The following is a 24,148-nucleotide window of genomic DNA, read 5'->3' as shown; positions in this document are numbered from 1 at the left end:
ACTATCCCCCAAGGATATATAACTTACTAACATAGCGTTATAACTAGTAATACTGGCTTCAGCATGCTTTTGTGTGATTCACCCCTCACAGGGTGTTGAAAATAGAAGAACCAAACAATGTATATTGTTCACAGCTCCTCGGCTCCTCCCTCTCTTCAACCCAAATCTTCAACCAGGAAGAACAGAACTAAAACCATCAGAACAAATCCTTTTTATTGTGGTTTCAGAGATAAGGAATACTATATGCTTCTGCAGCAGGTTTATTTTTTGTGTGATGTTGGAGTACCTCTTTAATTGATTTGGCGCATTTTAAGGCGATGTACTTTTTTTTTTTAATGACGATATTCCCCAAATTTCTTGATAAAGTCAGTATTTAGTGCAAATTTTGTAACCCAAAACCAGGAGAGAGACTGACACATAGCAAAATTATAATGAAAAGCATTGCACCCTTTTCTGTGTTTTGGCCCCACTATTATTTTGTGCTCAAATATTGACCAAAATGCACAGTGTGAACATAGCCTTATCGAAATCTTGCGGGCAGGGGAACCACAAGCTTATATGGGCTGGGTTCAGACCATGTAAAAATAATGTCCGTCTTTCGTAACAACAGCCGTCATTGAGCAAATAACATTATTTTTTAAATAAATAACGGACGCTATTTGCACAATGACAACCGTTGTTATGAAAGATGGCCGGCATTTTTACATAGCGTGAACCTACCCCCAAAAACAGTAGAAAAAAAAAGTAGATTTTATTCAACCAGTGCCAAATTTCCTACTTTTATGTGAATAAATACCTTAAAGGGGTTATCCAGTGCTACAAGACCATGGCCACTTTTGGGTGGGGTTTCAAACTCAGTTCCATTGAAGTAAATGGAGCTTAATTACAAACCACACCTGACCTGGAGACAAGAGAGGGGGAAAAAGTGGCCATGTTTTTGTAGCGCTGGATAATCCCTTTAAGTAAGACATAAGTTAGAGGCCTATAAATTATACTATAATCAGAAAATTACCAAAAAGTTTGGAGGATTGGAACTAGTTTTTCTGCCTCTTAGGGATTAAGGCTAGGTTACATTTTTGAAGTGGAATGTCCGTTTAAGGAGAGTTACAACCCAAAACAACGTGCAACTTCTTTACCTGGTTTATCTCTTAGTAATAAGTGTTGTGTTAAGTACTTAACAGAAGTACACGGGCCCGTCCTTTCATCCGCAGCTGTCAGCTCCAGCCCCTTGAAGTGTCTACACTTTGTCAAAGTGATCTGATGGCTGACAGATGTCATAGGTATTATGCAGGAACCTGTAGAGTAACTCACCTGACCGGCTTCAGTTGGCATCCTTTCTGTGAAAGCTTTGGTTAAATAGGCTGTGTGTGTGTGTGTGTGTGTGTGTGTGTTTGTGTGTATATATATATATATATATATATATATATATATATATATATATATATATAGATATAGATATTTATATATAATTTTTATTTATTTTTTCCCCAGATTCATAAAGTCATAGAAGACAAAGTTGGGATGTTCTTGTGTCTTTAAAGCAAATACACAAAATACACATAAGGTCCTGTTTATACTGGTTATTAACCCTTTCACGACCTAGGTTGCCCAGGTTGTCTTTGGGCATCATCTTATGGGGTCATAATGATCCCATAACCTGATGTCTGTATGTCTGCCCCCTCTCTTATGTCCCATGCTGCTCTGCTGTTACAATCTTGTGACAGCGGTAGGGGAGAAAGGGGAGGGGGCAGTGGTCACGAGCGCGCTCCCCGCATGCCCAGCCTTCACTCCCTCCCCTCGCCAGCCTCTATAGTTAGGAAACCGGAAGCCTCAGGCTTCCGGTTTGCATGGCTTCCATCGGGGCTCTGCGATCTTTTCGCAGAGCCCCGATGGACACCGGACAGAGAATTCTCTGACAGGAGCCCTATAGATGCTGCGGTTGTGCTGACCGCAGTGTCTATAGGGTTAACTCTTAGCACTGAGAGTTACGACGGGTCCACGGCTATCACTGATAGCCGGGACCCGCCACAGATGACACAGGCACAGCTCCTGGATCATTAATTAACACAGCATCAGGAATAGGTTGCAGCAACGTTAAAGGGGTACTCCGGGCAAAATTTATTTTTAATATGTTATTACAAAGAAAAGTTATACAAATCCCTAATATACACTAATTATGGGAAATGCACATTTGGTGCTATTTTCCCTCAACTCAGTAGATCAGGCAGGCTCACTTCCTGTAAAAAAAGGTGACGTCACGTCTCAAGTGCCGGGTCCAGCAGGGGGCGCATGTATGCAGATGTATGCATCTGTATAGATGTATCAGTGCCTTCTCCCTCTCTGTGCTGGCTGACACTGACCCACTGTGGAGGCCCCTCTCCCCAACTAGTTCACCCTGCCGCCCGGTCCCAGCGTGGTCAGCGGTCCCCCAACTAGCTCTGAGCCCACCCAGCCGCCCCGTCCTGTGCAGGAGTACTCACCCGCCGCTCGCTCCTGGCAGGGTGAGCGGCGCGCTCCTGCACCTCCCCATCCAGCCGCCCGCGCTCTGAGCCGCCCGGTCCCTTGCAGGAGCGCTCACCTGCCGTTTCCTCCCCGCGGGGTGAGCGCTCCTGCACCTCCCCATCTAGCCGCTCAGTCCCTTGCAGGAGCTCTCGCCCGCCGCCCGGTCCTGCTCCTGCGCTGTGGGTATCAGAGAGTATCGGGTTGATGCATATGGAGAAGGTGCAGGAACGCTCACAGCACCGTAACCGGGCGGCGGGTGAGCACTCCTGCAAGGGACCAGGCGGCTTAGAGCACGGGCGGCTGGATGGGGAGGTACAGGAGCGCTCACCCCGCTGGGAGCGAATGGCGGGTAAGTGCTATTGCAAGGGACGGGCAGCTCAGAGCACGGGCGGGTAGATGGGGAGGTGCAGGAGCACTCACCCTGCCAGGAACGAGCGGCGGGTGAGCGCTCCTGCACAGGACAGGGCGGCTGGGTGGGCTCAGAGCTAGTTGGGGGAGCGCTGATCATGCTGGGATCGGGCGGCAGGGTGAGCTAGTTAGGGGGAGGGGCCTCCACAGCGGGGTCAGTGTCAGCCAGCACAGAGAGGGAGAAGGCACTGATACATCTATACAGATGCATACATCTGCATACATGCGCCCCCTGCTTGACCCGGCACTTGAGACGTGACGTCACCTTTTTTTTTACTTGATATGAGTCTGCCTGATCTACTAAGTTGAGGGAAAATAGCACCATATATGCATCTCCCATAATTAGTGTATATTAGGGATTTGTATAACTTTTCTTTTGTAATAACATATTAAAAATAAATTTTGCCCAGGGTACCCCTTTAACTAACAGTGGAGTGGCGGGAGGAGGTTAAGTAATAAAGTAGAGGCTTTGTGTATACCTATTTTAGGTTATGTGAAAGGCATGGGCTTTCTACCATCTTGATTTCTCTTTCCTTACTAATATGATTTTCTAATGCCACAATGCCCATGATCCCTTAGGCAGAGGAGGTGGAGCCTCACTACTAAAAGTTCTCCAAGTCCTATCTGAGTGCGGCAAGTGATAAATCAGTGACATAGAACCTCAGTCCCCTGACACTTTATAAGATACATGCATATGACAGCTTGAAACAATGTTGCTGCTTACCCAGCAAAATATCCTTCCTGCTGTCAGCCATGATGAAAATGACCATCAGATGCCCCACAATGATTTTTTAAACAACTGCAGATGAGAATGACTTGTTAGAGGCAGTTAATGTAAGCTATATATTATCTTATCACTGCAGTTCAAGAAGCACTATTTTGGATATGTAAGGCTAACTCAAGAACAATAGTCTAGCAGATGTATTTTGTTTCGTTCCTGCTAGGTTGCATTTATAAATTTTGAACCCTTTAAATATTGACACCTGTGTCATGTGATTGCTGTCTGGCCACCAATAGGCAGCTTGCTGTCTTTTGTTAGCAGTAGCTCAGTTTCCCAAGTGTACAAAACCTCCTGAGTACTAAAGCAGTGCTTCTCAATTCCAGTCCTCATGACCACCAACAGGTAGTATTTCACAGGTGATATTATTATACTCATCAGGTATTATCACAGGTGATATAATTATGCTCATCAGGTATTATAACAGGTAATATAATTATACTCAGTGCGTCAGGTATTATCACAGGTGATATAATTATAGTCAGTGCATCAGGTATTATCACAGGTGATATAATTATAGTCAGTGCATCAGGTATTATCACAGGTGATATAATTATACTCATCAGGTATTATCACAGGTGATATAATTATACTCAGTGCATGAGGTATTATCACAGGTGATATAATAATCACAGGTTATATTATTATACTCATCAGGTATTATAACAGGTAATATAATTATACTCAGTGCATCAGGTATTATCACAGGTGATAGAATTATAGTCAGTGCATCAGGTATTATCACGGGTGATATACTCACTGCAACAGGTATTATCACGGGTGATATAATTATACTCATCAGGTATGACAGGTGATATAATTATACTCAGTACATCAGGTTTTATCACAGGTGATATAATTATACTCATCAGGTATTATCACAGGTGATATTATGCTCATCAGGTATTATAACAGGTAATATAATTATACTTAGTGCATCAGGTATTATCACAGGTGATAGAATTATACTCAGTGCATCAGGTATTATCACAGGTGCTATAATTATACTCATCAGGTATTATCACAGGTGATATTATTATGCTCATCAGGTATTATAACAGGTAATATAATTATACTCAGTGCATCAGGTATTATCACAGGTGATATACTCACTGCAACAGGTATTATCACGGGTGATATAATTATACTCATCAGGTATTATGACAGGTGATATAATTATACTCAGGGCATCAGGTATTATCACAGGTGCTATAATTATACTCATCAGGTATTATCACAGGTGATATAATTATACTCATCAGGTACATGGTGGCTCACTACTACTTCATTCAGTGGCAAAAGCCGGCCGTCTATCGATAATGACGGCCGCAAATAATGATCATTTTTTGCATCTTTCATTTTGCAATGAAAACCCATAATGGGACTATAGCCCAAATCAGACTGCCAGATAAGTGCTCTGAGCACCAATTGTTTGAATGACCGTGAGTGTAATGGATAAATACCGCACTATAAGGAGGTAACAGGTGATAAATAAATGGGAATTAAAAAATTCATAAACATGACATAGATAAAAAGCTGAGTGAAAATGAAGCAGAGACTGTTTCCTTATCGTACTTTATTTTGAGTCTTTTAAGAGGATTATTCATCCAAGGAATTTAAGGAGGGAGTCTTTGCTCTGAGTAATCCTATAATCAAAGATCTATCTATTTAATAACGAGATTTTTTGCAGGAAAAATAAATGTTCTACTGCTTAGTGCTTACATTTCCTTGTGGGATATTATTTATTGCGGTTCATTGTAAGGAAAGCCGACCACCCTCTTGCTTTCAGGGCATCCTGGTTTTGAGTTGTTGTGCCAACATGATTGTGGAAAAAATATAGTGAAAAGCCATTCCAACCATTATGCAACAATGTAACCCATGGATATACAGTAAATTACATATATTTGTTGTCATCATCTAACTTCTGGGTTACCTGGTATTCATAGGTTGAAGCCCTATAGCCCAGGTAGCAAATAGGCTTCAAAGACAAACCCACATGGAAGCATGAGGGGCCTATTCCTCGGATCATCGCTCCGTGGAATAGAGACAACGATCAGCCGATGATCGTGTCATCGGCTGATCGTTTATTTAGGTTCAAACCTAAAATCATTGGGCACCGACCCCGCATCGCTGCGTGGAATGGTGATGCACGGCAGCAGCCAACGATTTCACAAGCACCATGCTTTACCTACACATGTTGCAGGTCTTCTCCTGCGCTCCTTCTTCCTCCCGATCCTGTGCAGCAGCAGCTTTGGTGCGGCCTGTCTGAGCTGACAGACTGCTCAGCCAATCACTGGCCAGGACCGCCACGGCCAGTGATTAGCTGAGCGGTCTGTCAGCTCAGACAGGCCGCACCGCAGCTGCTGCTGCACGTGGGACCGGGAGGAAGAAGGAGCGCAGGAAAAGACCTGCAACATGGATAGGTAATGTATGGTGTTTAAACAAGGGCTGCAAGGACATGGGTAACGATTATCGCTAAACGATTATCGGGCCGTGTAATAGGCACAGTAAACGAGCACTGATCTAGCAGATCGGCGCTCGTTTACATTATTGATCGGACCCCCATCGGCCCATGGAAGAGAACCCTTAGAGATCAAAAACTACCAGCAGGATATCTTTTTCCCCTCAAAAAAAAAGTTTCTATATCTAAGGAGCTTCCAAGCCTCAGCTGGCTGCAATCTCCCCTAATTTATCCTGGGACTTACCTACAGGACAGAAAAAAATAATAATAATAATAAAAAATATTTAAAAAAATATTTTTTTTTAACTTTTTTTCTAAGAAGTTAATGATATTCATTGGTATTTTCTAAATAACACTAAATAGTACTGCTGAATGGAGCCAAGTAATTACATTGTGACAGTTAATGTAGCTCAAGGGTACAAGAAGCTGCTGGTACTTAACTCAAGTGATCCTTGAGTTACATCCAGGTTGTGCATGGCCAGCTTCCTCCACCATTATGCTTGTCAGTGTTTGAAGTGGCTATACTATGGAGTAAGTGTGGAGTTGAGTGCAACTAGTAAGAGGGAAATATGTTCTTCATCAATGGTATTTTATGTGTGTTTAAAGTCACCAATAGTGCTACCATAGAGTGGATGCCATGTGTTGGTGGTGTTTGTCACTTTTCTATTATGACGATTTGGTTTTGCATCCATAATTATCAATCTAACATACAAGTGCTGAGAAATTCTCTTTATATAGTAGCTATTTATTTTTGAAATAACGAACAGCTTAGTCTAATTTTTTTTTATTGACTGCTATACAATACATAAAGCGGTCTGACGTTATTCTGTTCTTTCCTCAGGATGCTGCTGTCTCACTGGTGTATTACGTTGGTCTTGTTCCCTGTTTGTTTGAGAGGTCAAAAATTGCCAACACGAGATGAAGAACTGTTCCAGATGCAGATCAAAGATAAAGCCCTGTTCCACGATTCATCTGTAATTCCTGATGGAGCCGAGATCAGCGGTTATCTCTTTAGAGACAACCCAAAAAGGTACATTTATTTATACTTTGAGCAGAAAAACAGTAAAGACCAGTCCACTCTATCTATCTATCTATCTATCTATCTCTCTATCTATCTCTCTATCTATCTCCTATCTTTTATCTCTTTATCTGTCTATTATATATCTTTCTTTTTTTTTATCTATCTCCTATCTATCTATCTATCTATCTCCTATCTATCTATCTCCTATCTATCTATCTATCTATCTATCTATCTATCTATCTATCTATTTCCTATCTATCTATTTCCTATCTATCTATCTATCTATCTATCTATTTCCTATCTATCTATCTATCTATCTATCTATCTGTAATCTATCTATATCTTTTACTACTTTGTTTAGCAGGTCAATAACACAATAATACCATAGTGTTTATTCTTGACAGACAATTGTTTTCCCAGCTGCAGGGAAACTAGCATAAACACTGAAGGTTAACAAGGAAGTGGGGGTCCCACAAGCGGAGCCACCCAAGTATTGGAAGTCCCTTGTTTTGACAAGTGGTTGGGCAATCCATGGATACAGCTGAAAAGCTTCTTTAGGACAGCGGATTGTAATTCTCATATGACACTAGTGTTTATGTGGGTATACTGTATTTTCATGACACAGGAATTTATTTTAAAATGTTTCATTTTAGGTATTTTTTTGTGGTGGAAGAAGACAACACTCCTCTGTCGGTCATTGTCACACCATGTGATGCACCTCTGGAGTGGAAGCTTACTCTACAGGAACTACCAGAGGAGGCTAGTGGGGAAGGATCAGGTAAATGGGCAATGTAATCTGCTCAAATATGTCTGATTAGTTTGTATTATAAGTCTAAATTATTTTAACTTAAATAACTTGAAATCAAAAGCAAAAAGATAGCAGTATTAAGCTTTTTTTTTACGCAAAAATATTGCTGTATTTTGATAATTACGGCCATCAATAACGGTCATGACCATTATTTGCTTTTTTTTTTTTCACTCTATGTGAACATAGCCGAAATCTTCTATAACCAGAAGCCACTGCATTATTTCCAAATATAAAGATATGGGGACAATTACTAAAGAGTCTAATCTGTGCGACTCTTCTAATGAGGATTGGAGTATATTTTGTTCCATTATCTTGTGACTGATTTATTAAAATGTAGCCCTGCCATAGTGAATGCATTGAAGTAAAAAAGTTGCAAAAAAAAAGGTCCCAAAAATTGTCAAAGAAAAAGTGAATTCACAAACAAATTCACCTGGTGCTGACCAGACGTAGGCCTACACCAGTTTGTGCAACTTTTTAAAAAGTCACAAACAATAAATTGGGTGCTAATCCCGGATTATGCCAACTTTCGGGTGAATACTCAAAAAAGTCAGATTTAAAAAATTTCACCCATCGAATACTGGTTCATAAACAGACCAAAAATGAGTAGTGACGAGCGAATACTGTTCGATAGTATCGAATATTATTGAAAAGTACACCGAATATTCGATAAATATTCGATAAGTGTTCAAATCCTCTTTCCCTGAGGTGTCATTTTGGACTTGGTGAACCTCCAAGTGGTCGAATAGATGTTTTTCAATAATCGAACACTTGTTCCCATAGTCTTTAATGGGATCGAATATTCGATCGAATCGTCGAATATCAGGGAGATATTCAAAAATTTCACTATTCGCTCATCACTAAAAATGAGTGAAAAATCCAATTTTTTTTTTTTACCTAAAAATAGACATGAAGCCCTTAATAAATTTCCTCCATTTTTGTGTTTGATTTTGTAGACTGTTTTTGTCAACATTGTACGTGCGTATGTGCATTTAACTGAGCACAGTTTGATCTAAAGTTTTTTTTTCCACTGCTGATTCACCGTTTCGAGCAGATGTTTAGTTCAGAAGTTATGATACTTCAGCAAGGTCAGAAATGCAGACTTGCATTTCCTTGTAATAACATGTACCCTGATCTATTTTCCTGTGTCTGACTTTGCAGGTGAGCCTGAACCGCTGGAGCAGCAAAAGCAGCAGATTACGAACGAAGAAGGCACGGAGCTGTTCTCTTATAAAGGGAATGACGTGGAATACTTTGTATCTACAAATTCACCATCTGGTTTGTATCAACTGGAATTAATTTCTACAGAAAAGGACACACATTTTAAAGTCTATGCCACAACAACACCAGAGTCAGATCAGCCATATCCAGAATTACCATATGATCCAAGGGTTGATGTGACGTCACTTGGAAGGACCACTGTAACCCTGGCATGGAAACCAACACCTACGTCTTCGATATTAAAACAGCCTATCCAGTATTGTGTTGTTATAAACAAGGAACACAACTTTAAAAGTCTTTGTGCAGTTGAAGCTAAAGTCAATGCTGATGATGCTTTTATGATGGCCCCTAAACCTGGTTTAGACTTTAGTCCCTTTGACTTTGCTCATTTTGGATTTTCATCTGAAAACGACGCCAGCAAAGACCGAAACTTCATGCCAAAGACCTTATCCACAAAGTTGGTCCGCCAGATGACTGCGAAACCAAAGGACGATCTTCAAAAGCTTTGCATTGGAAACAAAAACATATTTACAGTATCTGATCTGAAACCCGACACCCAGTACTACTTTGATGTGTTTGCGGTTAACTCTGCTACAAATATGAGCACTGCTTACGTCGGCACATTCGCTCGAACCAAAGAAGAAGCCAAGCAAAAAACAGTGGAGCTGAAGGACGGAAAAGTTACTGATGTCTTCATCAAAAGGAAGGGGGCGAAATTCTTAAGGTTTGCTCCAGTTTCGTCCCACCAAAAAGTCACCTTCTCAGTTCACTCCTGCTTGGACGCTATCCAAATCCAGGTCAGACGGGATGGAAAACTGCTTTTGTCCCAGAGCGTGGAAGGCGTACGTCAATTTCAGCTAAGAGGAAAACCAAAAGCTAAATATCTGATCAGGCTTAAAGGTAGCAAAAAAGGTGCCTCCATGCTTAAGATATTGGCCACGTCAAAGTTCAACAAACAACCGTTTCCTTCTCTGCCCGAAGACACAAGAATCAAAGCGTTTGACAAATTACGTACATGCTCCTCGGCCACAATAGCCTGGTTGGGAACCCAGGAAAGAAACAAGTACTGTGTATATAAAAAAGAGGTGGATGATGACTACAGCGAAGAGCAAAAGAAACGCGAACAAAACCAATGCTTGGGTCCCGACACCAGAAAGAAATCGGAGAAAGTCCTCTGCAAATACTTCTATAGTCAGAACCTGCATAAAGCAGTCACCACAGAGACAATAAAAGGCCTAGAGGCTGGGAAGTCTTACATGTTGGATGTTTACGTCATGGGTCATGGGGGCCATTCAGTCAAATATCAAAGCAAAGTCATAAAGACAAGAAAGTTCTGTTAGACTCCATGTGAACTTGTTGGTGAAATATATCCTATGATGGCCATACTGACGGACTACTTGTGCGGTAGAGAGATTGTGACCTGTCAAGTACACAATACCCAAAGTGGTGTACGGAAGAATGGTATCAACTTGTATACTTCTGTTTACATATCCAAGTGGTTGTTTGTAAGTGGTTATCCTGCTGCTTCTCTGGAATTTATGGAGAGATAAATTATCCCGTTTAAGGCACAATATCAGACTCTCGGTAGATGAAGTAATAATAGTACATAACGGAGAAGGAAGGAGAAGAAGAGACTATTTCAGTTGCATCACCCAGTGCATGAACTGCTTCTAAATTATTTTACTAAATCCACGGCCAAGGCATGTCCTTTGGCTTTATTCATATTCACGTAAATCCAATCTAGAGATGATAGACTATCTGTAAATTATTTTATAAAGTCTTGCCTGAAATGTTATGTTCTATGACAGTAAACTGCAAAAAGCAAAAAAAATAAAATAAAAAAATAATAAAAACTTGATAACTATAAATTGATCTTTAAGTATTAACTGGAACTTTTCCCCTTTAATTGATCAATCCTTGGCTATTGTACATTCCTACTAGACAGGTTTATTTTTTAAATATGTATTGTATGTATAAAGTTGTCAAACCTATATTCCTGTACATAAAAAAAAAAAAAAATATTAAAAGTACGAGATTATATATTTTTTTTCCGTTTTACCCAGCGTCTGACGTACTAAATCAAAACCGAGGCTGAACTTTGTACGTAAACGTTCCGTTCACTTGTTTTATTGTTGTACGCCAGTTTGTGTGCTAAAAAAAATATATATATAAATCTATGATATAATTTTGAGGACTAAATCTATGATATAGTTATATTAAACAGATATAGACAATATAAATGTAAAGAAATCACATAGCAAGGCAAAAAAAGAAAACAGACTGTGGATCAAACAAAGCACAAGGCAGACATTTGTATTGTGGTTGGTCTCAAAGAAACATTCAAAAAAAGGGCCACCCAGTATAAAGGGCAGCATAAAACACACAGAACTGACAGCACTTTGTAGTCTAATCCATAGAACTAAGCGGTTCAACCTTTTCAAGGTGCTGTTGTGATGACAAGATGTTATTAATGAGAGGCATTGTATTTCTTTCTATAGGAAGACAGAAACGGGCTGAATGTCGGTGTTACATTGTATCACTCAACAGTATTATTTTGTAATATACTATATAAACAGAAGGAATAATGCGCGATCAGCATCCACAATCCACACAAAAAGGAGAAAGAGATGAATGATAGTAAATATATAAATTTTAATGTAAAAAATTAAATTAAAGCACAGACATAGATATTCATTCAGTAATGGTAAAGGTTCAGTTTGGAGGGGTACTTCGGCGAAAATCTTTTTGCTTCAAATCAACTGGTTTTAGAACGTTATAGAGATTTGTAATTTACTTCTATTTAAAAAATCTCAAGTCTTCCCATACTTATCAGCTGCTGAATGTCCTGCAGGAAATTTTGCCCCCCCCCCCCAAGTCTGACACAGCGCTCTCTGCTGACATCTCTGTCCGAGACAGGAACTGTCTAGAGCAGGAATGGTATTCTATGGGGATTTGCTACTGCTCTGGACAGTTCCTGTCTTGGACAGAGGTGGCAGCAGAGAGCACTGTGTCAGACTGGAAAGAAAACAATATTTCCTACAGGACATATAGCAGCTGATAAATATGGAAAGACTTGATTTTTAAATAGAAATAAATTACAAATCTATATAACTTTTTAAAACCAGTTGATTTGAAAGAAAACGATTTTCACTGGACAACCCCTTTTAATGTCCCAGCCTTCTATTTTTAAACCTAGACACAGACAGTATGCTTCAATAGCCTTATTTCCCCAATGCGCCCATAAAGCAATAGTGTAAACTAAAATGTTTAGGCTCTATCAGAAAAACATGTTTATTCTCCAAAACCAGGGAGATATAGGCAGAAAATAAACATTAAAAAAATGTATAAAATTTGTGCAATCAGATATCAGTTTGAAGGGAATGTGCCACCTAAGATACTAAAAGTTGTTCTTTTATTCTAATCTGTTTCTACTTTCTGACTTCAGGTTTTTATTTCAATTTTTGTACATTATCCTGCCTGAGCTGTTCTTAACAGCAATTAGAGACATGCTTTACAGCAAGACTCATGGACATAGACGACAATAGACAGACCCTGACCCTTTGAGATGAATATGAAACATTACTGAGCATGCTCTGTGACCTTTAAAGAGGCCCTTCCACAGGCAGCTTCTATTGTCTCCTCTTAACTGGTGTCACATGTTGCTACAATGCTGTACAAATCACTTTACAGCAGCCTCCTCTTATCACAACAAACAGAACAGGAAGTCTCTGCTTAGTTTTTGCCCCAGTGGTGAGAATGAAAACTGCAAGATTTCAGGATTATTTTTATAATATTGACAGAAAACTAGAAAATTAGAAAAAGTCACCAAAATTATAAAAAAAAATATATAAAAATATTTTTGAAATAACTCATTTTCTGATGACACATTCCCTTTAAAAATTTTTTGAAAAACATAACAATTGTAGTCAATATCATCAGTAGACTATTCTAGGTTTATTAAACGCAATAGGCATGCTATAGAAACACCAGAGTACACAGTATCCTGACACATAATAGCAGAGTACCCTGGAAATGATGGCATGTGAATTAGGCCTGAGCTGCCATCTTCTATATATTATCTTTGGGATTCATTGGCAAACAGCTATGAGCAGCTTTACTGTATCTGCCAGTCAGTTTCTGATCAGATGTGTGTGTTTTAGAATCTTGAAGTATTTCTGTACAAATGTCACTATCTTTGTATTCTTTCATTTCTTATTTTTTATTGTTGTCTTTTTTTCTTTCTTTTTGTATTTGCTACTCGTGTAAAAATGTGTGATTACAAGGTTCTCATATTTCAAAGATGTAAAATAAATGATACATTTATTTATAGTGTTTAATATTTTTTTCATATGTTGAAGTCTACAATGCGGAAGGTATATACGGCCCTGCCCCAAACCACCAGGGGCTTTACATGCCCTACCCTTATTGTCTCCACCAAGAATGATATAAAGGATTAAATAAGGTTCAGGGGGGAAGTTTTTTTAAAAACGAAAACTAAACACAAGAAAAAAAGGGACACAATCTGAGGTTGGTTGGGGAAAAGATCAGAAGCAACATAGGAAAATATTACTCAAGTGAAAGAGTAGTAGATGCTTGGAACAAACTTCCAGCAGGTGTGGTTTGTAAATCTACAGTAAGTGAATGTACACCTGCCCGGGATAAACATATATCTAAGATAATAAGAAGGGAAATAAGGACAGACTAGATGGACCAAGTGTTTTTCTTTTTTTTTTAGAACAATCTACTAGTTTTATAAGCATTTTTATGTGGTTGGTTATAAATGATCATGATGAGTTTAGAGAAAAGCTTAAAGTGTTTAGCGACAACATAACAAGAAATTTATAATAAACAAAAAGGCTTAAAGTGTCATTGTCTTTACAAAAAACTTTCAAAAGTTTTTATCGGTTCAGCCCTGCGTGTTCAGACCTGTACCGATCGGGAAAACGAGTGGTGAGAGTACAGCGCTGCAACACACCCACTCTCTGCTCTCCATTATAAGTCCAACTCTTTTTACTAACTCAGTGCGGGGAGAGGACCTGCGGCAGCACCGTCCTCTCCCTGCTTGTTCTTCTGATCATTACAGGTCTAAACGGGTCTCTATGATGGATAAAAAGTATTTTGTAATGACAGAGACACTTTACTAATTCTGGTAAACAGGATTATCTGGCGATGTTTTTCCAGTGTCCCCCACAATATTCTATAATGTTGGGGCAAAAAAAAAAAAAGAAAAAGTTATACTTACCTTCCCCTAGTCGAACACAGGTCCAATTTCCAGTCCCCTGATAATTGTCTTTTCTGTCTGCTTCCAAAATGAGAGGTCCGGAGCAGCATCTGCTCTGACCTCTCGTCTTAGTATCGAGAAAGGAGACAAGCATCAGGGAACCAGAAGGAGACAAACTGGAGCTGTAATGTGAGAATTTAATTGCTTCAGTGTAACAACATAGGAAAGTTTACAGTGTCAATTCAAAGCAACAAAAGATTTTTTAAGTTGTCATGAAGTGTAACCTCTAAGGCTGGCATCACACATGGTTCTTTTATTGGAAAACTGGGAACTAAAACTTGGAATAGATTTAAAAAGAATGGGAAATATAAAGGAAGGACTTATACTTCTGCTTACGGCTATGTTGACACAACGTTTTTTCAGCTCTGTTTCAAATGACGTCAATCATTTTGAGTCTAAAATAACGGACGTCATTTAGTTGTCTAGCCTTCCCTGCAATGACTGGTGTTGGTACATTATTCTAGTTTGGGTTTGCGGCTTAATTCAAAAGTCCATTGAATTTAAGAGTAAGAATAGAGAAAGAGTGATGAGAAAAGAAAAACCGTGTGTGAACAACTGTGTGAAAAAAAAACATCCGCTGTTTGCAGAAGACGACCGAAAATAATGATCATGATCATTATTTTGACATTGGCGGTAAAAACGTTCATTATTCAATACATTGTGTGTATTGGACGTCCGTCTTCCCATTGACTTCAATGCATTGCCATCACGGCAAAAACTGACTTTTTTTATATATCAAAATTGGCCACCTTTTCTCCATTTTTGACGTTGTGTGAACATAGCCTACCACTGTCTTTGGCTCAAAAATTGCAGAGGAAGTTTTACTTAAAAAGTTCAATTTACAAATTTAAAAGACAATTTTTTTTTGTTTGTTAAGAAATTAAATTCCTTACACATGACTGTTAGGTATTCCTAAGTAAGGCTTCTTTCATACTGCATTTGTGGTGTCTGTTTGCCATATTCATATATGCCAGTCACCTGACAGAAGACAAGAAGGTATCATTTTGACCTCCATTTAGGTGGATCCCATTGGGTTTTTTCACGCAGCACCCATCATAGCTATCAAAAGTATCCATCAGGTTCGACTCTTCAGGATCTTCGACTCTTGGGGACTCTTGCATCCAACTTCTTCAGTCATCGGCAATCAAATGCAGAGCGTCCTTGAGATTCGTCCATCTCTAATCCTTATCTTGTGGCCAGAATAAAGAATGTTTTTTCTATTTGTTCACATTAGACGTGAGCACAACTCATTCCGCCCAAACCTGAGTGTGTGGCATTTGATAAACTGTAGCTGCAGAAGTTTAATTCAGCCCTAAAGCTGCCTGGAAAACATGTCCAGGACTCACTATGGCTGCATCCAACTTCTGCTCAAGTTGCGCTCATCTCTAGTTCTCACCAATGAGCAATGCAATTTATAGCAATTTAAAGGGGACATATATGAGCATATAAACATTTTACATACAGTATGAGCATTTTTCATCCCCGGCACAGGGTTGCAGCACTTCCTGTCTTGTAGTTTTTTAATGCCATGAAAAAAATAAAATATAATAAAATAAAGAACTTGACAGAATCTCTATATTAATAAAGAAAACCAAGTAAATGTATACTTAAATTTTTTTACGGAAATCAATATGCTAACATTGATCAAAATAATAAAATAGTTAAAACATACATACAGTACATTTTAGGTAACCTTTCTGAATAATCTTTAGCGTGTGTGAAGAGTACTAGTGTTTAAAGAGGATGTACCACCAGGTACATCCTCTTTAATCTGAACCAACGGATCGAACGGCGCCGTCACAGGGAAGCCGGTGCCGCGGTCCATTTTTTGAACTTCGAGGCCGAGCCGCCCCCAGTGGGAGGGAATTCCCTCCCCTGTATGACGCTGCTCTATTCATTCTAAGGGAGCCAGAGAGGGAATTCCCTCCCACTGGGGGCGGCTCGGCCTACCTCCAGTGCCTGAGCACCGGCCGGTTACGGTGCATAGAACGGCGCCATGCACGGGAACCGGGCCGCGGTCCGTTTTTCGGCACCAGCTTTCCCGTGACGGCGCCGTTCGATCCGTCGGTTCAGATTAAAGAGGATGTACCTGGTGGTACATCCTCTTTAAAGAGTCACTGTCGTATTTTTTTTTTTTGCAGAAATCAATAGTCCAGGCGATTTTAAGAAACTTTGTAATTGGGTTTATTAGCCAAATCTGCCATTATCTGCATGTAAAAAGCCTTTTCCCAGGTCCCCCCCTCCTTCCTCTTTTTCATCCACTCTGAAAAATCTGAAAATTGTGACTTGTTGCAGGAGACGTCCCCTGTCTGCTCTAGGGAGAGGGGAGGGGGGAGGAGGAAGGAGGGAGTTAGCCGGCAGCAGAAAGCAGATAACAGAGGATTACAGGCACTGAGCTGGGTGACAGCTGTAATCTGAGCTCAGACAGGTCACTGGTGATGGTCAGAACAGATAACGGGTGAGGGATTTGTAGATTAACTCTTTGTTGTCCTGTTTTGGTCTTTTCTTTAGCTCTCTCCATAGGAGAACAATGAAGACAGGGGGGAGAGCTTCAAACTGCTTTTTCATGATAAAAATGCATTTTTCGGATAATAAACCCAATTACAAAGTTTCTTAAAATCGCCTGGACTATTGATTTCTGCAAAAAAAAAAATTCACGACAGTGACACTTTAAGGAGATTATATCACTTGTATCTGGCATTTTCACCAGATTTCTGCTTATTTTCCTCTGAGCTAAAACTAGCTGCTACGATATCCGCAATACACTGTACAAAGAGAAAAGAGGAGCCTGGACTCATATCATTCTATAGCACCCTTCAAAGAAGCAGCAACATGAAGGATATTTTAGAGTAGCACTGAGCAGCATGTGATGAGGTTACTTAAAGGGAACCAATCAGCCCGTTTCCCATTGTATAAAGCACCTGGAGCGTCCCCGGCACTTACTGGCCGCGGCCGCAGCAGGCGCTTTATAACGGAGAAAATGACTTTTATTCCCCGGCTCGTGACTAGATACAAGCGGGGAAGTAGTCATGGTGGGCGGCTCCCTGCCTGTATCTAGTCACTGCGCACTGCCTGTCAGCACGCTCAGAGGGGATGATTGACAGGCAGAGAGGTCCGTTACTGGCCTCTCGGCCTGTCAATCATCCCGCCGAGCGCTATGACAGGCAGAGCGCAGTGACTAGATACGAGCAGGGAGCCGCCCACCATGACTACTTCCCCGCTTGTATCTAGTCACGAGCCGGGGAATAAAAGTCATTTTCTCCGTTATAAAGCACCTGCTGCGGCCACGGCCGGTACGTGACGGGGCCGCTCCAGGTGCTTTATACAATGCTCAAGGGAACCATATCACCCCATATCAGGGCTGATTGGTTCCCTTTCAATGAAAGTTTTTGAAAAGTTTTTGCTGTGAAATTTTTTTACTAAAGAACCAAGTAAAGTTACCACAAGCATCAGGGTAAGTTATGTTACTTATTATAAGCTGCTGCATCCTCTCTCTCTTTCTCTGTTTTACCCTGCATCTATCTCCTCCATCTCCCCCCACTCCCCATAGATCTCTGCAGGCTGCATGTAACCTAATAATGCAATGAGCTAATCTATCTCGAAAGACGGAAGAAGAAAGTGGTTAAAGAGGATTTTTTTTCTCTAATAAAATATAGTACAGATTTTCTTATATTTATTTGTATTCATGTTTACCAATTTTTTTTATACAAAAATTGTTGAACGTGTGTTGGTCATTTGTGCTTTTTGACCCTTTAACGTAGATACTCAACTTTTAAAAGAAACAATTCTGACAGTAATTTGTTAACTGGAGAACAATCTTCTTAATGCTTATTTATCCCAATGCCAATTATCATTCACCTAAAGTCACAGATATTGAAACTTTTTTTAATTCTATCTTTGTATTATATATAGCTGCAATTCACAACAGAATAATTTAAATCTTGACAGCAGGTTTTCTTTTGCTGACCACGGACAGCTTTGTTGTCGATCATTTGCAGTGTACTATAGCAGAATTGCACAGAATTTTACCCATTTTCTTCTATACTTTTTGTATTTCCTCAAAATCAATATTGTGAACAGTTTTTGTAAAATGCTACAGAGTAAACTCATCAGGAATAATTATAATTAAACTTCCTGTTAAAAGCAAATACATGATTGTAAGCACAGTAGAATGACAAGGATTTGAACAAAATCTCTTGGGTAGCTTTAAATGGAAGGGAAGACAGACGCACAGCAGGAACCATGTGCCGGCTTGTATTTACTGGTAACCAAATCATTTTTATTAGAGTGGTGTTTAACAAAAGTCTGAAAAAAAAATCCTTGAAAAGTTTATCCAGGATTATAAAAACACAGCTTCTTTCTTGAAAAAACAGAACCCCCTCACACACACCACCGTCCTCATTTTATTTGTGGTATTACAGTTTGGCTACATTCATATCAATGTAATTGAGCTGTAAAACCAACAAAAAAAAAAACACAGCAATCACTGAACTCAAGGAGATCTGCAAAAAAAAAATCCAGTGCAGTACTTACTCAAGAGTCTCCACTCATACATTGCCCCCAATAAATTTAAATATGCAAAAGGGGGTCCGCGGAGCCTCAGTTACGAGTCTCAAAACACAGGAATAGCCAGATATCGCTCCTGAGAAGGAAGGCCTGTTGCCAAGGGGTGCCTCTCAGTAGGGAGTTCACCAAACCACCCTGATACATAGCCCCTTAACCCTTAGACGACCCAGGGCGTATAGTTACGCCATGGAAGTCTGTCCCCAGACGACCTAGGGCGTAACTGTACGCCCTGGGTGTTTCTCCCGCTATGAAGCGTGCTCCGGAGCGGAGCGCGCTTCATAGCAGGTGGGGGCCGGCTGCAGTGAGCAGCCGGGACCTCACCGGTAATGACACGCTGCAGCGATCGCCGGAGGTCTCTCACCTGCCTCCCTGCGGTCCGATCGGCGATCTGCTGCACTAAGCCTGCACAGGCAGGCTCAATGAGCAGATCGCCGATAACACTGATCAATGCTATGCCTATGGCATAGCAATCATCAGTGTACAAATCAAAGTACTGTATGTAGAAGTCCCCCAAAGGGACTTCAAATGTGTAAAAAAAAAAAAGTTAAAAACACTAACACACTGCCCCAAAACCCCTCCCCCAATAAAATTTGAAATCACCCCCCTTTACCATTATATAAATAAAACATATAAAAATAAATAAACAAACATATAATATACCGTAGCGTGCGTAATTGTCCGATCTATTAAAATATAACAAGCGTCATTGCGAACGGTAAACGGCGTACACGAAAAGAGGGAAAAAAGTGCGCGGATTACCGATTTTATGTTACATTATATATAAAAAAAATTAATAAAAAGTGATCAAAACATCCGATCTTCACAAAAATGGTATTAATAAAAACTAGAGATCATGGCGGAAAAAATGACACCCCATACAGCCCCGTAGGTGAAAAAATGAAACCGTTATAAGACTCACAATAGGGCCATTATATTATTAACTAATTGCCAAAAAAAGGATTTCATTTAAAAAAAAAATATAACATTAGAGAATCTGTGTAACCTGCATGTGGTTGTGTTCAGACTGACCTATAGAATAATAGTATCATGTCGCTTTTACCATATAGTGCATTACGTAGACACAGGAACCCCCCAAACCTTACCATATTGCATTCTTTTTTACGATTTCACCTATTTATATCTTCATAAATAATATATTTGGGATTCCATCATACATGTTATGGTAAAATGAATGACGCCATTACACAGTACAACTATTCCTGTAACAAAAAAGCCATTACATGGCCTGTAGATAAAAAACTGAAAGTGCTGGAGCTCTTAGAAGGGGAGGAGGGAAAAACGGAAACACTAAGATCAAAATTTGCGCGGTCCACTGGGTCATTTTGGGCCTGGTCCTCAAAGGGTTAAAGAGAACCAATCATGGGCGAAAATGTAATTTTTTTTTCAATAATTAGATTAAAATTGTTATTTTATTAATATTTGTAATTAGGATTAATTACTTTTATGGCCGCGTTTTTGCAATATACACATTTTCTTTTCCTGTCTCGCGCCGGCTCTTTTCAAAAGAGCCGGCGCGCGACAAGAAGCTCCCGGCATGCCGAGCGGTGGGAAGGGCTCCCATGAGCCTTTGCCGCTGCTCTGTAAATACACAGTGATCCCGCGCTATACAGCGCGAGATCGCTGTGTATGTCTATCCTAACTGGGCCTATTAGTCTGTCCCTGAAAATACAGACTGCCTGTGCAGTCTGTATATTATGCTTTTACCTAATCATGTATACCGGAGCAGTAAGGCCGGGAGCAGTAAGGCAGGGTCCGCGGCCATCTTGATGACGTCACAGTGGTGCGTTCCAGCGCTGGAACGCAAGGGACGTAATCAAGATGGCACCCGGCTTTACTGCACCGCTACAGAGGACTGGGTAAAGTATAAGATACAGACTGCACAGGCAGTCTGTATCTTCAGAAATAAACTTCATGAAGATACAGACTGCCTGTGCAGTCTGTATCTTATACTTTACCCACTCCTCTGTAGCGGTGCAGTAAAGCCGGGCGCCATCTTGATTACGTCCCTTGCGTTCCAGCGCTGAAACGCACCACTGTGACGTCATCAAGATGGCCGCCCCCAGCCTTACTTCTCCGCTATACAGGATTAGGTAAAAGCATAAGATACAGACTGCACAAGCAGTCTGTATCTTCAAGAATAGACTTAGGGAGAGATAGTCTTTTATTATAGGGACAGTTAATATCAGGTGATTGGTTCTCTTTAAGTCCCACTCGGTTGCGAGTATTGGAACATAAATAGGAAACTACCAGGGTGGCCCCTTTAGCGTCAAAGTCTAACTCTGTGGCGAGTATTGCGACATGACAAGGGTTACCAAGGCAGGCATCAATCCACAGACTGATGGTGATGTGAACCTAGCCCAAGGCTGGCTTCATACTGCCTTAACCCTTAGGGGACACAGCCAGTTTTCATTTTTGCGTTTTCGTTTTTCCCTCCTCGTGTATATAAGGCCATAGCGCCTGCATTTTTCCACCTAGAGACCCAAGTGAGCCCTTATTTTTTGCGCAACTAATTGTACTTTGCTATGGCAGATGTAATTTTTGCCTAAAATGTGCCGGGAAACCAGAAAAAAATTCAAAGTGTGGTGAAATTGAAAAAAAAAACGCATTTCTTTTATTTGGGGGAAATGTGTTTTTACGCCATTCACCCTGGGGTAAAACTGACTTGTTATGCATGTTCCTCAAGTTGTTACGATTAAAACGATATGTAACATGTATAACTTATATTGTATCTGATGGCCTGTAAAAAATTCAAACCGTTGTTAACAAATATACGTCACTTAAAATGGCTCCATTCCCAGGCTTATAGCGCTTTTATCCTTTGGTCTATGGGTCTGTATGAGGTGTCATTTTTTGCGCCATGATGTGATCTTTCTATCGGTACCTTGATTGCGCATATATGACTTTTTGATCGCTTTTTATTACAATTATTCTGGATTTGATGCGACAGAAATTGCGCAATTTTGCACTTTGGGATTTTTTTGCGCTGACGCCGTTTACCGTGTGAGATCAGGAATGTGATTAATTAATAGTTTGGGCGATTACGTACGCGGCGATAGCAAACATGTTTGTTTATTAATTAATTAATTTATTTTTATTTATAAAATGGGGAAAGGGGGGTGATTCAGACTTTTATTAGGGGAGGGGGTTTTGTGTTATTAAAAATACATTTGTCTTTTACTTTACACATATACTAGAAGCCCCCCTGGGGTTAGGGTTATTCCCCCTGGGGGACTTCTAGTATATGTACTCTGATCTCTCATAGAGATCCATGCAGTATAGTTATACTGCATGAATCCATGAGATCGGTGTTCTATTACTTTTGGCTGCTGCAGCCAAAAGCAATAGAATGCCGAGCCGGGATCAGCGCCATTACGGAGCAGACCCCGGCCCGGGATGGATGCAGGGATCGCCCCCCCGCAATCGCGCCGCAGGGGGGCGATCCCCCCACTAGACCACCAGGTATGAATAAAAGCAAGTATTTAGAAGCAGCTGTCTTTGACAGCTGCTTCTAAGTACTTAATTAGCGGGCACGGCGATCGGACCGTGCCCGCTAATAGCCGCGAGCCCGGGCTACACGCGGCACCCGGGATCGCGGCAGTTCAGAGGGTGGTCGCCGCGCGACCCCCCTCTGAACTCCCATAGCGGCACGAGGACGTTCAATAACGTCCTGGTGCAGCTATGGGTTAAAATATTGGAAAATCACCTATTACACCGTTATTGGTTATTATTTTTTTTTGGGGGGGGGCAAAGAGGTCAGCGGCCCGATATTAGCTGGAGGTCAATGGAAGTTTATGATTTGCCTTAGGGCCCTATTACACCAACAGGTTATCTGACAGATTTCCTTGAGCCAAAGCCAGGAGTGGACTATAAACAGAGTACAGGTAATAATGGAAAGACTGAGATTCCTTGTCTTTTCAAATCCATTCCTGTCTTTGGCTTACAAAAATCTGTCTCCGGCCGCACGCTCCAATGTGTGCAGCGGTGAATTCGGATGCGGATGCACATGGGTGCCCCCGTATCCGAATTCAGCAGAAGTAAAGATCATCTGGCCAGTACTGCAGTACCAGCTGGGATGATCTTCAGTAACACTGGCCGTTCTATGATCTGGCCGGGTCACAGAACGGCCGGTGTTATATTAAGTGTGCACATGGCCTTAGAACGCGTCATATCATTTGTATTATAGTTATCTTTGTCTTCATGCTTCTTATTATCCCCCATATAAGCAATTGTGACTACAATGTGGAAACAATATCCCATACTGGATCCTTTACACTCCATGGAACATTGTAGAATATACATCTGTGTAGTCTTTGCTTTGAACTTTGTGTGGGTGGGAATAAAACAAAAATACCAGCAGGAATTGGGAATAGGAGAAAAGAGAGGTCAACCGGTATCATCATACTCCATAATGGAAGGACGATGTAAGGGTAAGGCGTGTTACTGGACACAGCAAAAATCGGATTGTTTTACCAATCTATAGCATGAGATTTATCGCTTCCAGTGATATTAAAGTCTCATCGTCCTGTTATCTATGACACCACAAGGAAGCCGAGTCCTGGGGGCTTACACTCTGCGAGCCAACTATTCTGTATAAAAACTGATTGCAGAGGAATGAGGAATAGGGTTTATCTGCAGCGCTGGATACTTCAGGAGAGAATGTCGGGAAGGTTCGGGGGCCATTGCTGGGTTAAACTGATTATGAATTGATTAAACAATTAACTGTAGACCAAAGGACGACAATCTGAAGTTCTGTGAGGTTCAGACAGAAATATGTGGATTCTACACAAATATAAAAAAAACAAACAAAAAAAAAAAACTCCCTAACTTTCTATTCGGTATTGGGATACTTCCCTGTACAATGAGAATTTACAAGGGGGAGATTTATCAAACATGGTGTAAAGTGAAACCGGCTCAGTTGCCCCTAGCAACCAATCAGATTCCACCTTTCATTCCTCACAGACTCTTTGGAAAATGAAAGGTGGAATCTGATTGGTTGCTAGGGGCAACTGAGCCAGTTTCACTTTACACCATGTTTGATAAATCTCTCCCAAAGTATAAACATACTATAAAACCAGACACATATA

At 40.6% G+C, this 24,148-nt stretch overlaps 1 protein-coding gene across 2 annotated transcripts in view; it reads left to right on the top strand.

Annotated features, from left to right (window-relative positions):
- Window positions 1–13,473, top strand: part of NDNF (neuron derived neurotrophic factor) — a 38,871-nt gene extending 25,398 nt beyond the window's left edge. For both annotated transcript variants that reach the window (XM_069978541.1, XM_069978540.1), the window contains exons 2-4: window positions 6,991–7,179; window positions 7,824–7,948; window positions 9,137–13,473. In XM_069978541.1, the coding sequence (XP_069834642.1) occupies window positions 6,992–7,179; window positions 7,824–7,948; window positions 9,137–10,536 (1,713 nt within the window). In that variant the 5' untranslated portion in view covers window position 6,991 and the 3' untranslated portion in view covers window positions 10,537–13,473. The remainder of the gene's footprint in view (window positions 1–6,990; window positions 7,180–7,823; window positions 7,949–9,136) is intronic.
- Window positions 13,474–24,148: the final 10,675 nt, after the last annotated feature.

This window comes from Dendropsophus ebraccatus, chromosome 7 (assembly GCF_027789765.1).
Source record: "Dendropsophus ebraccatus isolate aDenEbr1 chromosome 7, aDenEbr1.pat, whole genome shotgun sequence".
In the NCBI taxonomy this organism is placed as follows: Eukaryota; Metazoa; Chordata; class Amphibia; order Anura; family Hylidae; genus Dendropsophus; species Dendropsophus ebraccatus.
Note: the sequence above shows the minus strand (reverse complement) of the source record. Positions and strands in the feature narration are given on the sequence as shown.